Source organism: Oenanthe melanoleuca, chromosome 12, assembly GCF_029582105.1.
Source record: "Oenanthe melanoleuca isolate GR-GAL-2019-014 chromosome 12, OMel1.0, whole genome shotgun sequence".
NCBI lineage: Eukaryota > Metazoa > Chordata > Aves > Passeriformes > Muscicapidae > Oenanthe > Oenanthe melanoleuca.
In genome coordinates, this window is record NC_079346.1 from 17,131,445 (window position 1) to 17,150,241 (window position 18,797).

Genomic DNA, 18,797 nt, shown 5'->3' on the forward strand with positions numbered 1-18,797 from the left:
GAGGAGATTTTCCTAGGGAATTTAAATGCCACAAGGTATTCTCAGCTTAAAAATAGCAGTGTGTAGGTTGAAATGAGTAGCTGAGAGGTATGTGCTGTAGGTTGGGATTTAGGAATACAGATGTTCCCAGATTTTTAAAAATGTGCTTTTTTTTCTCATATAAAAATTACTGTGCTGCAGCTCAGGACCATAGAGTTTGTAATTATAATCATTATGTTATTCAAAGCAGCTTTAAGAATCTCCTGATGGCTGTTTGAAATTTTAAGCAGAATTTCTTTTTAGCTGCACTGAGCCCGTGTGCTTCCTCCTGTATCTGCCCAGATTTGGTTGATATCATGATAAATATATATTGAAATGGTGTAAAAACATTCCAGATCCAGCAGGACACGAGCCTGGCAAGCTGTCAGGTGATGCTGTCTGGCTTTTTGTGGACTTTTCCCATTATTTCCCTTTCTTGCTTTCCAGCTGTCACTAAGCTGAGATGACTAATATCAGCCACCAGATTTATTAGCTCGTGATGCCTCTTGCTCACTGCTCCTGAAGTGCTTTAACCTATTCTTGTGTCTCCTCCTCTCCTTCTTCCCCTTCTCCTTTCACCACAAGCACATTCAAGTTTTTTTCTAACTTTCCCTTTAACAACCTATGCCTTTCCTCCTTTTTATTATTTTTTTTTTTCCTTCTGAACCCTTGCATGCATTTACATTCTGTTCATGCAGAGCAGGTTTCTCAGGGCATTTTGAATTTTCTTGTGCAGCCCAGGTGAGTGTGGGGGGTTGTGCTCAGCTCTGCAGGCTCCTGGGCAGGTTTGGAACCCCCCAGTCCCTGCTGAGATGGAAATCCAACCATATTTCTGCAGGAAATCCAACCACTTCAGCTGGGCTCACCCTGTGTGATGGGTGGCAGAACTTTCCTCTTCTTTCCTTCCTGAACCCTCCTTTCCTTTGCATTTTTCCTTTCTTTTCATCTCCCCTCTGCAGAAAACTTTTCCAGCAGCTTTGCTGACCTATTTCTAGCTCACTTTTAATTTTTAAAGTTCTATAGTCCTTCCACAAGGTTCTGGTAGTGCCCTTGCAGATATTTTATGGGCACTAAAGTCACCTTGGTCCCCTTTGGTGTTTCTGAGCATCCTTTGAGCTGCCAGGTTCTCCCTCTCCTGGGGAGTTCCAGCTCCCCTGGCTGCTCCTTTTGGGATAAGCTGATCCATTTTTAGGGCTTTTTCTGGAGTCCCAGCCCTTTACACCCTTGACTTGAAGCTCTCCAGCATCTCAGTTTCAAGCCCTGCACATTTTCAGTTTTTAAACTCCTTTAAAACTCTGGATTTGGATTTTCTGACAGATAGGGCCTCTGTTAAATGTAATTTAAGATGAGAACATCACAATTCTCTGTGTTGGAATAAAACCCTGCCACGAATCACATCTGCATATCAACAACTCTTTTGTGCTGCTTTTCACTCTGTGCATTTCAATAATCTCAGGCATATTTTTGGGTAGCATTGAGAGCCATGTGCTCTCTGTGGAAGCAGAACAAAAATGAATTTTTCAAGCTTATATTAATATTTCAAATAAATATTAGATGCTTTAAGCTCAATTTTTCTACTTAGGTATATTAATATAATGTATTTTATTAATATTTCTTATTTTCTCCTTATCTGTAAGGTCAATACTGGGTCACTTTGCACTGCAATAAAGACAGATTATCTAAATATAGAGTTAAGAAATTTGTGTCTTTTCCCCCTATAAATACATAAAGTTTCTTCCTGTAAATACAGAGAAGTCTTTCTATAATTTTTAGAAAACCATAGCAGCAGAGAAAAATTTAAAGCCCAATTATTTTTCCTTAAGTATATAAGAAAACATTAGGTAGACTCCAATGGAAATTCAGGTTTTCTTTATATTTTTTCTTATTACAAGGATCACCTCTAAAACAGTTTCAAGATAATTTAAGAAAATTCACATAATTCAAGAAAATGTCTCCTGACAGATGGGTCATCTTGTAAAAGGCAGAGGGTGCATTTTAAAATCCTACTTTTCATATTTTTCAAAAATCTGCTTGGAAATCTTGCTTTTGTAAGAATTTCCTCCATCCCTCCAAAAGACTTCATGTTCTGATGAGGTCTAGCAATTAATTTCTCTGCTCCTAAAATTCCTGTCTCCCTTCAATCACCTTTGCTCCAGCTGAATTTATCAAAGGAACAGGAAAAAAAAATAAAATGTATTTAAGATTTTGTTGTTTTGTTGTATTAAATGCCTTTAAAATTGGGTTGTGGATGATTGTCTCATGATTTTAAGCCATAAACATGATTTTTTGATTCAGTGTGGAAGCTTGTCAGATTTAGGGACACTTTCCAAGAACTTGATCTAAGTTCAATCTGTTTCCTTCAGATTTTCTTTTATTCTTACAAACAATTTTTTTTCAGCTGGAAAAAACCAAATTTTTCAGCTGAAAAAGTGAAAAAGTGAATTATTTTATTTGATGGTGCTTAATCTATGAGGTATCTACAAGTAATTCCTTTTCTGTTAATGATAATATCTTGTATTATTTGCATGTTCCCTGGTACCATTTATGTGAACATGGAGATCAGTTCTGACAACACAAACACAAAATTAACCTCACTGCTCAAGTCAAGGAATATATTTATTTTTTTACCTGATTTTGCTTAATCAAGATTGTTTTTATTTTTTTTTTTTACTGAAGGGTCTTGGAAATATCACTCTGCAACAGCTCTTTGTAATTTTGTACAAGCTGGACTCAATTTCAACCATCTGAAAGGAAATAAAATCAGTGTTTGACTGTGGCTAGACCAGGCCGTGTTTCTTTTGTAGAAATAGAAATAGAAATTTTCTAGAAAGAGAAGAGAAGGATTGCTGTTAAAAAATCAGAGTATTCATCATATTCAATTTTAAGTCATATCTAATTAAAAAAGGAGAGTGAATTCTGGTGTTGTATCTGCTGAAACAGAATTACTTGCACTAGTAAACCATTTAAAACCATCAAGACAAAAGTGAATCTGCTGATTTGGAAAAGGAATCTAAAAAATCTAACACAGCCCAATTAAGAAGATTAAGGTTAAAGGAAAATTCATTATACCTTCCCCAAATCCCCATCCTGCTGCAGGAGGAAGTTGCAGGGTTGGTTTCTGAGCTGCATTTGTGGCTGGTGATGAGCAGCTGAAGGATCTGAATTTAAAAAACTTACTTAATTTTTTGTTTGAGTGAAGTTCTTGTGCTGAAGGTTCAGGTGGGCCAGCAATGGAAGGACATCCCTGCCCTGAGAGCAGCCTTTGAAATCTCAGTGAAAACTACAGAGAACTTGGCTAAAAACTCCATTTCTTTTAATTCCCTTCCTCTCTTAGTGGCCATTCAGGTTCATCTTTCTTCCTTTGACTTCTGGTAGTTTTGTTATTGTTCACATGCAAGAGTAATCACTCAGCTGGTTAATGGATTATGATGCTCCTGTTTGGAATTTAAAAATAGGAATCACATTGGTTGTTAATTCCCTCTAGTGACAGGTGATGAATAAAACAAAATAAAACTTCACTCAGAGGTGGAAGTGAAGTTGTGACCCCCTGGTACCTGGGTAAGGTGGAGAAGTGATGCCAAATTCCTGCCTGGGCCCATTCTCATGGGAAATGGAGAAAATTGTTCCCTGGCCAGGCTGAGCTCTGCTCTCCCATCAGCTGGGATTTCTCTCCATTGTTATTTCTCCCAGTATTTCTCCCAGGTGCTCCTTCAGTGAAAAGGAGAAGTATGTCACTTTGCTTTGGTGAATATTACCTAGGAAGTCTATTTAAATTTTAATTGCATCCAACTTTGAAATAAGTAATTAGCAGATGTACATAAAGTAATTCAGAATTAACAGCTCAGAATAGAGCGATTCTCTTAATACTTGTTTTGCTTGTGGCAGGAATAATTCTTGTACTTGCAGTTCTAGAAGCATCCCACTCTGTTTCTCTGTAGGGAAGAGAGATGAATTAATATCAGGGAATTGTTTTTACTCAGTGTTCCTTAATGCATTCATTATCAAATTGAAATGCTGATAAACTCAGTTTACCCCAGTAGTTTTTAAACAATGTTCCCTCTAAGTGTGTTTAGTCGAGAACATTTAGAAATTGTGTTGAAAATTGTTTTAAAAAACTGTGTTAAAATTGTTTCATTTAATCTGGCAGGGTGCTAATGTTAATTTAATGCCATTGCTTTGCACTGATTAATGCCATTCGTTGTTTTTAGTCCTTCCTGCCACTTCCAGTATTATTCTTGTTCTTGTCCTGCAGGTTTTGGTGGCTCAGGAGAAGCTCTGACTCCTCTATCACATAACAGAATTGGTGCTTTCTCCTTCCATTTGTTTAGTCTGGGCTCACCAAGGATGGGCTGCTCAGCAGAAAAATTAAAAGCACTAAGATTTCTGTCCATTTATTTCCTTTCTCTTTTCCACAGACCTCTTGACTCGTCCTTCTCCTCCACTCTGCCACGTTTCACGAGCAGGCCGTGCTTGGCAAAGCAGCTCCATTGCTCACCTTGTCTTGTTGCAGTGACAAATACAGGCTCCATCCAGAAAGCAGAAGAAGCCATTTATTGCAGGAGTAATCACATTTTTACAGACTGGCTTGCAGAACCAAGGATAGAATTATCTCTTTGGTCCAAGGAAGGCAGCACCTTGTAAACATGCTTTTACCAAAACATCCCACACTTCTGTCCTCAGCAGCAGCTGCTAAACTTGGTTGTTAATTCCTTCCCTTCTGCTTTCCTTTGAGTAGCTCAGGAAAACTCAGACTGTGGATGCTCTTGGCATCATCCACATCACATCACAGAGAATTCCCTTTCTTTTGCCGTCCCTGCAGGGTGCGGCACTGCCACGGGGGGAGCCGAGGATGAGGGGGAGGCCGAAGCCGGCTGGATCGAGGGCGCTGCCATCCTCCTGTCTGTCATCTGCGTCGTGCTGGTCACTGCCTTCAACGACTGGAGCAAGGAGAAGCAGTTCCGGGGGCTGCAGAGCCGCATCGAGCAGGAGCAGAAGTTCACCGTGGTGCGGGGCGGGCAGGTCATCCAGATCCCCGTGGCCGAGATCGTGGTGGGGGACATCGCTCAGGTGAAATATGGTGAGTGCACCCCTCCGGAGCCGCTGGCCCTTCCCAGCAGCGTGGGGATGGAGGGTTGTGTCAGATCTGTGTGATGTCAGGGTCAGAACTGCCATGGTGAGGTGACACTCAAGGGGAGAGCCCAATAACCTGCTGGAAAACTGCACCAGGAAATCAGTTTAATTGGTGTGAACATCCTTTAGTCACCAGGACCAGAGCTGTTCACAAAAGTACTCCCTATCATTGAAGATCACGTTGTTCAGATTTATTTCTTTTTATTTCTGTCCAGTCAGGGATAAGAGGAGGTATTTTTAAATGTTGTGAAGAAAGGAATTGGGCCTCTGTGATTGCCTCACTGGTTGCTTCAGATCCAGACTGACCCCACAGATCAGGTGATAATGATCAGGAATGATAATTCCATGGCATAGGGAAAGCCCCGTGCTGCAGTGGAGTGGAGGACTCCTGCAGGAACTCTGTCCTGTGGAGTGAGCTGTTAATTCCAGCAATACCCTCTTCCATCAACCAGCACATTTCTCCTGGACTTACCTAAGGGCTGCCTGAGGGGGGAAGGGGAAAGGGCAGCTCAGCTGTTAATTAGCTGCTGTTAATTCCTGTGAAGTCTGATGGAGAAACCTTCAGGTGATGTGGAGAGCCCTTCCCTGCCAAAGCCCCACCGTGGGGATGTCCACTGTGTGTTAAATGGGACACATCTGGGCTCTGGGGTAGCACTGAGCAGAAGATGTTTGCAATGAAAGGCTGTTCCTTGCAGGACTGCAGAATCTGTGATTCCTTCCCTTCTGCTTTCACTTCACCTTTTAATGCAACCAATTGTGAATTCCTCACAAAACCCACCATGCACTTACAAACACAAGCTCATGGTGTTATCCCTGCTCTGCCCACAGGTGACCTTCTGCCTGCTGATGGGATATTTATCCAAGGAAATGATCTCAAAATCGATGAGAGCTCTTTGACTGGGGAGTCCGACCAGGTCCGCAAGTCGGTGGACAAGGACCCGATGCTGCTGTCAGGTAAAACCTGCCCCAGCCCCTCCAGGTGTGCAGAGCCCAGCTGGACACAAACAGCATCCTGCTGTAATTAATGTCTTAATTAAAGTGTGTTTGGTAATAGTGGTGCATCTTAAAGGAGGCTCTGATCAGTTTCTGAGGAAGGTTTCGGAGCTTTTCTCTTCTGACCGAACCAACCAAGTCTCTGCTGGCTTTTAAAATATTTTCTGATCCTTAGGTTTGAATGGAATTTATTTTTGGGGTGGCTGACCTAATTTTTGTACTTGTGATGTTGTGATGAAATAGTTTTCTAGCAAAAAAATAAACTTAGTGACAGTATTTCCTTTAAAGAAAGAATCTGATGGTGATGGATGTGCAGCCTGAGGTTTGTGCTTAAGCATTAATTATTGCTTGAGAACAATACACAGCAGGGCTTGTTTTGGTGATGTGGTAACATCCCTCTCAATATAGGTTTATAAAGCATAATAAATCTCTCTCTGAGAGAGAGAAAAAAAAAGAAGGCTGACAAAATAGACTTTTTTTTTTTTTTTTTGTCAGAAAAGCCTTGCATCATGTTTTGCCTTTATTTTATCTCTGTGTACCCTTTTCAGGCACCCATGTCATGGAAGGCTCTGGGAGGATGCTGGTGACTGCTGTGGGGGTGAATTCTCAGACTGGCATCATCTTCACTCTGCTGGGAGCTGGGGGAGAAGAGGAGGAGAAGAAAGACAAGAAAGGTAAATCTCCCAACATCAGGCTCTCCAAAGGAAGCTCCTGTGCTTTGTGCAGCCAGAGCTCTCCTCCATCTCGACAAATAAACGTGATTTTTCACACTGCCTTTTTTTTTTATTTTATTTTTTTTAATGACACATTTTTATCATCACATGTCACACAGAAAAACAGCAGAAGCTGTTAGCCAATAAATCCATTGGATAACAAGATGTTTTTCCAGTGTGGGATTGCAGGCTCCCATCCAGCCCATACTGAAATGCAGGTGCTGTGGCTTCTCTACATGAATCCATGCTCACCTACAGTTTGCTAAGATTTTGTGCTTTTCTGCCAATTTATTCTTTTTTCCCCAGGAAAAAAAAAAAAAAACCCTTGGCCACGGAATTAGCATCTGTCTTGGAGCTCCAGGACTGAAATAAAGATAAGCTGTGGCTCTTTGCTAGCCCTGTTGTTTAATGTCAGTGAGTGACTTGAGAGGCATTTTAATTTCTTCAGGTGTAAAGGTTGAGCTAAGAATAGTACAAGCCAAGAATGTAGCAGTAAATGTTAGCAGACAGTTTTACTTTCATGTCCTGTATCAGTTAATGAAATCAAGAAGCCTCTTTAGACTTTTCACCTTATTACAGTGTGATGTCATAAGCATTTGCTAATTTATGGGCTGCACACTAAGCAGAAACATGGTTTAATGTCTGTCCTTTCCAGTTTTGCTTCACACTGTCATGTAAATTGTTCTGCTTCCACAATTTCCTTCCAAGTCTGTCCTGAGAATATTTGTCTTTCAGACACAATTAAGGGCCAATTAATGCAGTTTTTTCAGACATTTCTGCTCTTCCTAGTGATTTTCACTATGAATAATAAAAAAAGCAGTTAAAGCTTTACTGAAAGAATTAGGATGCAGACACAGAATTTAATTGAATATGGCTCTGTAGAAAAAAGCTATAATATAAAAATCCATAATACAGAGAATTCCTCCACATTTTCTGATGCTGCAGGCAGCTTTGTGCTGGGTAGAGCTGGTGGCAGATGGAGGCACCAACTCAAACTAAAACCTCTGGTGCATAAACCTGCAGTTCCCAGAAACCCTGCCCCTTCCAGTCTGTGTGGGTGTGTGCTTTTATTTTCATTAACACTTTAAAAATCATCATGCAGGTGTGAAACAGGAGGAGGAACAGAAGCTTCCAGGTAGAGTAAGAATTGTACCCCACCCAATGTACAAATCAGGGGGGAGCTGCTGATTGAAATAATCACCTTTGAATCAAACTGGAGCTGAAATTAAAGAATGATTTCAAATCAGCAGGGTTGCTGGTGCCAAATCCTTTGGTGTGCAGGCATTGTTGGTGTTGATCAGCTGTTCTCCAGAAGCAAATTGCAAAGTATTTAAGGTGGAATACTTGATTTGCAGTTAGCACTCATGCTGTGCTGGTTGGGGTGGGGATCCAAATGGAATAAAGAACAGGCACGAGTCACCACAACAGTTTAAGTCATTGCCACCAACAGTAATCAAATTTGCAATTGAAATTTTCCTGAGCACAGTTGCACAGGGTGTGTTTTTAAATCCTGGGAGCTGTTTATTTTCTTCTCCCAATTTGCCATTTGTAAATAAAATCAGCCCATTCTTCTGCAGTACCAACCCAGTGCAGCAGGGAATAATCCCTGTAGGAGAGCCCCAGTCAGGATTCATGGGAGGACTTGGTTCTATTGTGAGCAATCAACCACCAGAAACAAAACAAAATAAATCCTATCTATTACTATAAAAAACATAGTAAAATGATAAAACCTTCTTCAAGCTTTTCACCTTCCTGTTAGGAAAGATTTCTTGTCCAGTTTTCTCTAATATGTGGATAATTGCTGAAAAGAAGAAGAGGGTTTTCTTTTCTGGTTCTTCTTTCATGTCACCACAAATCACAGGAAATGTGTGATGTCCATTATCTGGGTTTAAAACAACCCATTACTCTCCTCAGGATTATATTTGCATTTTCCACATAAAATGTAGGAAAATCCCATATTTCTACTCAGCTCAATGTGCATTGATGGCAGGACATGGATTGAGCCCTGTTAGACTGGGATGCATCAGTGATGATAAATCACATTATTTACAACATAAAATATGTTTGAATAATATGTTTTTACCATTTTACTGTGTAGAAGTAAATTTGCAGTTTGAACTTTAAAAAAATATTAATTTTATATTTTAATACATTTTAAAATTTACATTTTAATATGTTCATGAAGTTTCTTATTGAATGCATAGAAGAATTACCTAAAAATTCTTGTTTAACAGATACAGATATAATGCATTTTTAAATGCAAATTTTGAAGCCACCCGTGCACTGTGCAAATTAACTCCAAAGGAAATATTTCAACCACTTTAAAAATGCACAAATTACATTAAAGTACAAAAGAAAGACTAAAAAGGATTAAAGCAATAAACACAGGGGTGTGCACAATCAGGTCTCACCAACTCCTTCAACTTTGCTAAACATGTTTCATATTTATTTATTATTATTATTGTTGTTGTTATTTGAGTTTTCAGCTTTGTGACACCTTCCCAATGCCACATTGCTTTGGAAATTTGTGTTAATCAATTTTAAACTCTTTGATTTGGGGAGCAAAGAAAGCCACGAAGGCTTTTTGCTCCATCACATGCATTCCTTCACATTGCTGTTATTATTTATTCATTATTTGTTGTTTGGTTTCCGTGCTTTTTTTTTTGTGTTTGTTTCTTATTTCTGTTATTTTTTTTTTTTTTTTATCCATTATTGCTCAGTAGATTCTTCCCATCCCTCCTCCCACCCTCCTCCAGCCACAGATGGTGCAGCAGGTGCAAATGCCACTGATAATGCAAATGCCAGCTTAGTCAATGGTACGTCACTGCCCCCAGCTTGTCTGATTTGATGGATTTCTCTCCTGGCTGTGTCAAACCCCTTCTCCCCTTGTCCCACACAGATGGTGTGTGTGTGATGCACTCTGAGAGATCCTGCTCCACGTGCTCTGCAGAGCTCGGCGATGCTGCAGCTCTGTTCCCACGGAATTCCTGGTCTGTGTGCCACCAGAAGTGCACTTAGAGGAGCTGATAAGCCAGGCCACTTTCAGAAATTCGGGGTAGATTCGCCCAAAGTTTTATTGAGAAGTTGCACTGTTCAGGCTGGGTGTGGAGAGGAGCACCATGAGACAGGGATTCTCTCTGCTTCTCCTCTTTTCCACCCTCACGCTTCCTCACGCAGCTCTGAGAGAGGGATCTGCCTCCATTTCTACCAACTCTGTGTTAGGAACAACTTCTGCTGCTCTCAGCATCTGTTTCAGGGGGAGCTGAGGAGTTTTCACCCTGCCCTGTGTGAATTAACCCCAAGCCAGTTCTGGCTGTGTCCCAGTACAGCCCCTGACCCTGCTACCAGCACACAGACATTCAGTGCCTCCCCTAACAGCCAAATTCCAGTGCTAAATTGGATTGAATAGGTCAATATTAGTGTAGGCATCAGCTGCATTTTGCTGCTAATCAGATACATGAGCCTTTATTTACCAAGCAACCTTTCCCTCTTGTGCAGTGCCAAAAATACAGAGTAGTCATTCTACTTTTCATCATGTTGGTGAAAGAAGATTTTTTTTTTCCATGCAGGTTGCATTTCACATGTGAAATGAGAGTTTCTGACAGCGATATCAGCTGCTAAACGAGGGCCAGGATTTACTGCTGTAGGAGCTTATTTAAAGCAATGACACAGGAAATATTTAAGCCTATTTTCAAATCATTTAAAAGAAACATATAAGCAGATTTAAAACCCATTCTGGAAAACTAGGATTTACAATCCCTGCATCTCCTTGCATGGCAGGGACCTCCATCATCCTGGTTCCAGATTCCTCAGAGACCAAGAACCAGGGGATGAGTGATCAGTGTTTTATTCTGCATTACTGTGAGGGTGCTGGCACACAGCAGCTGTGGCTGCCCCTGGAAATGCCCAAGGCCAGGTTGGATTTGGGATTTGGAGCAGCCTTGGTCCTGTCCATGGCACTGGGGCTTCAAGGTTTGTTCCAACTCAAGCCATCCTGTGATTCTGTGAAAATTGCACTCTGGTGAGTGTAAACCAGACAAACTCCCCTGGACCTGAGCATCCTGCAGAGGAGGGATGGGAGCAGTGCAGCCCCTCTGCTGCTCCAGCCTGGGCTCTGCTCAGTCCCTGCTGGGCTTGGCTTAATGAGGAAATTGACTTCCAGGGGATATTAGATCAGTGTCGGAATTAGGGATGTGATTTTCCATCATCCTCTCTCCAGCCAGGAGCAGAGTTAGTGTCCATGTTTACCCTGGAGCTCAGAGATACAAACTCAGGGCTGAGCAGCCTGGAGTGAATTTTTGGTGCATTTGGGGATATTTTGGATTTTAGCCCCTCTGAGACCAGGCTGTTCAGTAATTCTGCTCCAGGTGGGCAGGACAGGTTTGCACAATTCAGCTGCTCAGAGGAGAGCTCAGACAGGCAGAGCCAGGTCTGAGTGCTCTGCAGTTAGCTGGGAAATGGCCAATGCCAGATTTCTGCTAACTTCTCATTAAGTTAAACACTTAAAATGTAGATATGGTTTGGAGAGCAGAGAGGAAGGAGAGGATAAATTACAAAGCAAAGAGCCCAAACTCATCTACATACTGCTTTAGTCAGGATGAAATTATTATTATTTTGTTAAACTCTGCAAATTCTTCCTGAGCTGTGACGAGGAACAAGAATTTTACCTGAAGCCTAATACCTTTGTGTAGAAAATACCTTAAAAATAAAAAAAAAAAATTATATACTTGAACTATATATGCTATATAGGTAGCAAGCTCAGGAAATGTTGTTGCTTGAAAATCAACCAATTACATTTCAGATAAAATATTTTTATTCTTAATTGTCAATACACAATTGACACAAAAGAAAGAGCTTGTTTTAAGCCAGTGAGTCTGTAGTGATAAATTCATTTACTTTGTGACCCAGCCTGTGTATTATGTGCTGTGCCAAAGGAACTCTTATAAATTCTGTTGAATTTTAGGAGTTGAGATCAAGATAGAGAATTGTTGCTGACCTCATTGTCAGAACTATGGACAATAGGTTCAGTTTTTGAAAGGTTGCAAGTTAAGGCCATAAACAGAGCAGACAATTTTGCAGAAAAATTCAGCAAAATTCATCTCATTCCAAAGTATTATATTTAGTAAAGGTAATTTTAAAAAATGAAAAACAGGGAAGCAGCAATCACTGTTTACAGCTTGTTTACCCCAAATTTGATTTCCTTCTAGTAGCTCAAATTACCCCAAATTTGATTTCCTTCCAGTAGAGCACTGCCACCTTCCTAAATCAGGATTTCCAGGGTGGGTTGTTGGGTTTTTTTGGCATTTGTAGCCTAGAGAATTTGCTACTAAAATGTGTGCTCAGAAAATATAGAAAAGTTACAGAGATGTCTTCCCAGACTCAGAGAAATCTCTGCTGGAATGTTTTACATCTACATCTAATCCCAGTGTAGGCACTGAGCTACTTCAGCTCCTGCAAAGCAATTTGCAGTTTGAACTTTAAAAAAAATAATAATTTTATATTTTAATACATTTTTAAATTTACATTTTAATATGTTTCTGAAGTTTCTTAATCAATGCATAGAATAATTATCTAAAACTTCCTGTTTAACAGAATGGTTCCCTCTCAGCACTTAGAACACAATTCCATTATTTTCTTTGGCTGATTCCAAGCACTTCTTCCAATTTAGAAATAATTTCCAAAATAGTACTAGGACTTTATTATTTATATGTCATTTGCTCTTCCTCAAGGGCTGCAGCAGGAAAAGGGGAGGCTTTTCTTGGGAATTTTATTTGGTCAAGTCCATGGCTTTTATAGTGAGAATTTAGTCAGTAAAGGTGCCACGAGTCCTTTCAAAAATATAGGAATTGTTGTGAGGAAAAGGCATGTGAAAAATATTTATATTAAAATTCAGAACTTTCTGATCAACTGCAGAATGCAGGTGGTGTTAGAAATGCTATTCTCAAATTTCTGATTTTTCATCCTTGCTTAGAAAAGTGATAAAAAACTCAGACAGATTTCTCCAGCCCGAACAACATTTATTTTATTTATTATTCCAAACAGAAAAAAACATTTTCAGAACTATGAAAAAAAAAAATTTAAATCAATTTTTTTCACATTATGCCAGCAAAATCTTAATAAATACTCATCATTTTGATGCTCCTAAACAATGCAGAGGAGCAAAGGATGGGGCAGCATTTGTTACCTGGAAGGAGGAAGGATCTCTCAGCAGTGGTGATTCTATCACCTTTTTTCTGCCTTCATTTCCTTGTTCATATTTTATAGAAAAGTGCAGCCTTAAAATTATTTGGCACAGGAGGATATAAATAGTTTACAGCTTCCTTTTCTTTATCTTGATTACCCAAATTACCTTTTCTCTGTTACTCTGTCTAAATAACTGAACTCTAACTCCCTGTGATGACTTCCCCCACTCAATAACCTGAATGCAGTAGATTAGGAATATTAAGAATGTATTTTTCTAATACCTGAGTTTAAACTGCTGTTAATGATTGTTTGTTTTGTGTACTGCTGTTTTCAGGTAGCCAGTCAATTGTTAGTGTAATTTATTATGATAATAATGCTATTAAATAGCAAATATATGTCCTGAATGTATATACTTTAATTTACAAAGAAAAAGAATCTCTGTGATGTGTTTGCCAGTTGGGCTAGCCACGTTTTGTTGGTGATTTTTTTGTACTTTTGAAAGTTGAATATTCAATTTTTTGCCATCCAAGGTTTGGAAATGCAGAAGGATCTCTAGAGCAGGAAATGGAGCAGACTGCCTGCTCTAAATTAATGCCTTCCAGTTCTTAGGGAAGGCTTTATGCTCCAGCCAGAAATCCAAATCTCCAGAGATATTTTATGTCTTCCAGTAACTTTATTAAAAGCCCTTCTAAGAAAAACACCCACCAGGCAGGTACTGAGTCCAGCTCTGCCCCACAGGCAAAGGTTTTCTAGGGAATTTCACTGGGAAAACGAGCTTGGTTTTGCTCAGGTTCATGGATTCATCTCTTGTGCAAAGAGTAAAGCTCTGGAAGGTGGATTCTGAATTTTTTAAAGTGCTGTTATTGCCAGGGTGGGAATAGAATTGGAAACAGAGAGAAGCAGCTAATGGTCAGGGAGCTCTGAGATGATTTCAGGTCACGAGATGTCCTTTCCCTGGATCTGCTCCTGGGCTTTGGAATTTCCCAGTGTGACACTGGGATCTGTTTTTGACAAATGCAGGACTGAGTTGGTCACTTTTGCTCTCCCACTTAGTGCAAAGACCAACATGAATCTTAGCTTTTCCATTTTGTTATTATTTATTCACAGCAGAGTGGAAAAATGAACCCACATAGCAGTCAGAAGAACAAGATGTACCTGCTGGCACATTTTAGAATAAATTCTGATTATATTTCTTATTAGAGTGTTTCAACAATCCTGTAATGGTGTTTAAACTTAATTTTCCTTAACATCATTTTTTATTGTGCATTTTACATAACTACCAAAAGACACTGTCATCCATTCTGAAATAATATTTGCTGTAGTCTTTGCCATAAATTCATATAATTACTGTGAAAGTTTCATAAGGGATCCCATCAAGAAATTTTGTATACATTTGAAAATATTTAATTGTTATTCTGGATACTAAAGTTTTCTATGTGATTTGTCCATTTTGCCATTTTCTGTTCACACTGTCAAATGACATTTTCAGTTAAAAAAAAATCCACAAAGGAATAAGGACTTTGCTGTGGTAAAACTGTTTCTGGGTAAAATGTCAAGCTGGAAATGAAAGAGGAACTTGGTAAATTTGTGTTCAGGATAAATCTGAATTTAGGTCACCTGGTGCTTCCATTTCCAAAAGAAATTTGCTAATAAGTACAACCAAGTGAGGAAGACATAATTTAAAAATCTGAAGTACATTTTATTTATTTATTTATATTTATTTACACTATTGCTTCTATTTTTTTCTCAATTTAATAACGTGATTAATTTAATTCTGGAATCTATTTTTTCTCAGTAACATGATTAATTTAATTCTGGAATACATGAAGAAAATCACACTCTATAATGGTGCATGTCAGATTTTTTAAGTCCCAGCCCTCTGAAACATCAGCTCAGGGATATTATTCCAATTCATCTTCCCACCAGATTAGTTTCCCCCTCTGCCTTTATGCAGATTCCGTGCTGATAATTAGCCCTGAGCTGGGCTGGAATTCCTTGGATGTGCCCCTGGTGCCTCTGTAGTGCAGGGGAGGTGCCCAGGTGCCCGTGTGTGCTCGTGGCTGTTGTCTCCCATTGACACAAAATCCCATTTTCGTGTTCTGTCTCGGCTGAAGGTTGTTTACTGTCTGTTGTCTGTTGGAATTTTTCATCGTTTAGGCAAGATGCAGGATGGGAATATGGAGAACAACCAGAACAAAGGTAATGCTCTTTCCTGTTCAGGAGGTTGTGGATTGTGGTGTTAGCATGTAGTTCAGTGCTGTCCCAAAGTGCAGTGAGAGCCTGTGGTCTGTGCCTGTGTGTGAAACTGGCCCCTACTGCTCATGCACAATGTCCAAAACAGCCCCAAATGTCCAAAAACACCAACCCCAACCAAGCACCCAGCAAGGAGAACCTAACCTCCACGAGCTGCAGAGATTTAGGAGAGGAGTGTTTTAAATGAACCATTTATAGACGTTGCTTTCATCTCACAAAGCTCATTTGAATTAATTTTTCCTGTGCAAGTTGTGTATCCCACGTACTGTTAGTGATTTTCCAGCCCAGTGTTTTTATGTCTCATCATCTCTGGTGTCTGATGGCATTGTCTGGACATCTCTTCATTTGCAGGGAAAAGGCAAGGCAATAAAAAAAGGAAACCTTAAAGCCAGGGTGTTATCTAGCACTGTAAAAGCCTTTTATGGACAAACAACTGGAAGACTGAAAGTCATAGGAGTGTCTTATTTAATATACAATGTCAGGGAGAAAGTGGAATCAATATTTTGCTTTCTCTGAAGCAAAGTCATGGTTCCCTTTTTATTATAAGACACAGCTATCAAGAGTTCTTTGGGTTCTACCAAATGAAAGGATAATTTTCTCTTCTCAGATAATATTGAACATTGCAAAGGTGATGGCTCAGAAACTGGATAGAGAAACTCAGTGGGTCGTGGTACAGAAGTACTAAATAAAATTCTGTTAAATAATAAGCATTCAGGCTAGGTAGATAAATTAGATTTCCAGGTCAAACAAGCAGAGTCTTGTACAATCTCTTCACAAAAGCAAAGCTGCTTCACCTCATCCTATTTTATTTATTGTGCTCGGTGCAAACCAGACACATGCACATATATCCACTGCAATGTCATTGCCTGCCAGAAACACGTGAAAATAAAGTTTCCTTCTGTTGGCATTCTGTCAGGAAAGGGGGGATCAGCCCTGAAACCGTGTGTGGTTTCCTGGGGGAATGGTGATGCCACCCCCGCCAGACCCGAGCACGGAATGCTGAGGGAACTTTATAACCCAGGGATTTTCTGGAACAGTCCGTGGCAGAGTGGGGTGTCCTGGTCACCAAGGGAGGTGACACATGGACCATCTGTGCAGCCACATTGCCTCCAAAATGTTTGCACTGGAAATACGGGGGGGGCACTGCATTCCAAGAGACCCCCCAAAATCCAGAGAGATACGGACCTGCCAGAGCAGCTGAGCTCTGCTGTTCCAGGGAATCCTGCTGGTGCTGTCACCTGCCAAGCCACCTGCAAGACATTCAGTGACATAAATGTGTATGGCCCAGAGGGTCGTGGGGTGGGAGAGAACGAGGGATAAACCCAAATCCCCAAATCCTGAGGGATGTGCCGGGTCCCCAGGGCTCGGGTGGCGTGGCAGAGACGGTGCTGGCTGTGCTCAGAGGTGTGGGCAGCAGGAAAGGAGGGCAGTGCAGTGACATGTGCTCTGCATTGCCAGCCAAGCAGCAGGACGGGGCTGCTGCCATGGAGATGCAGCCGCTCAAGAGCGCCGAAGGCGGCGAGGGCGACGACAAGGACAAGAAGAAATCCAACATGCACAAGAAGGAGAAGTCCGTCCTGCAGGGGAAGCTGACCAAGCTGGCAGTGCAGATTGGCAAAGCAGGTATGGCTGGGTGCCACCAAACCCCTCACAGGGGGCAGAGGGCTGGGGAGCTGGTTCAGACCCCGGCAAAATTTGGAAATGGGTCGTCACAAAGGGGTTCTAAGGAGAGTGCGTGGTGCTGGAGATCTTTTATTCTCCTAAAAATCTGCTGTGGATGTCAAGGAGCAACTGGGGTTGTAATGAATATTTGAATCAGAGTGAAATGCAGCTTTTCTCAGGGTTAATATTCCCAAGTGCAGTAATTATGTATTTAATTTCCTGTCCCCTCAGAACTTGGGAGTACACGGTTTCAGAATCCCTAATACCATCTCAAAATATCACTCACACAGTATTTCCCTCTCATGGATCCCCAAATCATTCTCTTCTCCCCAAATACCCACACTCCTGTATCCAGAACCACCTGATGTTGGGAGCAGCATTCTCCAACATGTAGGTAGAGAGTGGAAATCTTCCATAAGGGCCTAAAGTTCCTTAGGTTTGTTTTTCTCGTGGTGTTAAAGAGATTTTGATCTCAGCTGCTTGGTTGAGCCCTACAAGATCCCTTTACTTCTGTTCCATCTCCCTCAGCCTTCTTCCCCAGTCTGGTTTTTCCCCTTCCCATCCATTTTTAAGCTCATCACTGGAGTTGATCACACAACCCCCTGATGCCAATTCCCTTTGCCTGAACAGAGTCTGGGATAATCACCCCTGATATCCAATTTAATGCCTTGCCCCAATTCATATTTCTCCTTTGTTTCCCCTGATTAATTCCTTGGATTAAATAACTTTCTGCACTGCCTTCCCTCCTGCTCTCTCTGGTATTTTGGCAGGCACGTGAACATTACCCTTAAAGTAATTGTGCAGGGATTTCTGACCAGAATGTGGCAAGGAACAGGAATTAAATTAATTAATCATTGCCTCATTTGGTTTTTCTTTGGCTTTGAGCAATCTATGGGGATGTCTTGCTTTGTCAGGAGTATTTGCCTGTGCAATATTTTAATGGGTTTTTCTTTATCCTCTGGCACAGAATGATCTCCCTGACTCATCTGTTTCCTGTCAACCTTAGCATCCTTCAGCTGTACCAATTTTTTTTTTTTTTTTTTTTAAACCTCAGTCAAGACATGAGATTCACAGCATTCTCCTTCTACTCTATGATCTCATTAGGGAGAAATTAATGTATTCCAAAAAGGCAGGTTTAAGTGCTTCACACAACCCTGCCAGACAGGGCTGGTCAGAGCAAGCAAAGCTGAGGTTATAATGGAAATTTTATTTATTTACTCAAACCCAGGGACAAAACTGTGGAGCAGGGCTGTTATCCCAGCAGTCTGTGCTATTGGGAGAGTGGATGGAATGCTTGGGATATTTTGTGAATTTTGTGCAATATTTATTGGTGTCTCTGTCTCTTTGGAACCTCTGCTCATGAAAATCACACTCTGCAGATGTTCCTTTGAAAAGGGACACCTTGGAAAGAGCAGTATTAATCACATTTTAAACAAACCCAGTGAAAAAACTGTCCTGTGGGTAATTTGCATTATTGCCTCTTTATATTCACCCAGACACATCTGTAGGGCTTTTCTACAGTATTTTACACAGCAACATAAACTGTGGGAGACTGCTTTGCTCAAGCCTCTAAAGATATACTTATTTAGAAGAAAGGTGTTTAAATATGGATAGACAAGTAGTTTGTAAAAGATGGGGGTTGAAAAGCCAGATAAATGTTGTACCAGGCAAAGTAATGTGCTAAATTGAATAAACTTAGCTTGAGTGACAGCAGAACTGCCTGGGAAGCTTTAAAGGCAGCAGAAAGTGCTTAAAAATTAATTCCCTAGAATTTCTTGTGCACTGGAATGGATGATTGCTGCAAATATATTATGGCAATGGTTTTTCTTCGTTGTACAGTTGATC

The 18,797-nt window shown here is 40.6% G+C and overlaps 1 protein-coding gene across 22 annotated transcripts in view; it reads left to right on the plus strand.

Moving 5' to 3' along the window:
- ATP2B2 (ATPase plasma membrane Ca2+ transporting 2) overlaps positions 1 to 18,797 on the plus strand; it is a 375,734-nt gene that overhangs the window by 281,893 nt on the left and 75,044 nt on the right. For 14 of the 22 annotated variants that reach the window (XM_056501190.1, XM_056501187.1, XM_056501189.1 and 11 more), the window contains 4 exons: positions 4,838 to 5,095; positions 5,977 to 6,102; positions 6,690 to 6,815; positions 16,749 to 16,913. In XM_056501190.1, coding sequence (XP_056357165.1) covers positions 4,838 to 5,095; positions 5,977 to 6,102; positions 6,690 to 6,815; positions 16,749 to 16,913 — 675 coding nt within the window. Of the gene's footprint in view, positions 1 to 4,837; positions 5,096 to 5,976; positions 6,103 to 6,689; positions 6,816 to 7,956; positions 7,990 to 9,574; positions 9,671 to 15,194; positions 15,237 to 16,748; positions 16,914 to 18,797 lie in introns of all 22 variants that reach the window. The other 8 variants (XM_056501180.1, XM_056501192.1, XM_056501176.1 and 5 more) reach the window with 3 other exon arrangements.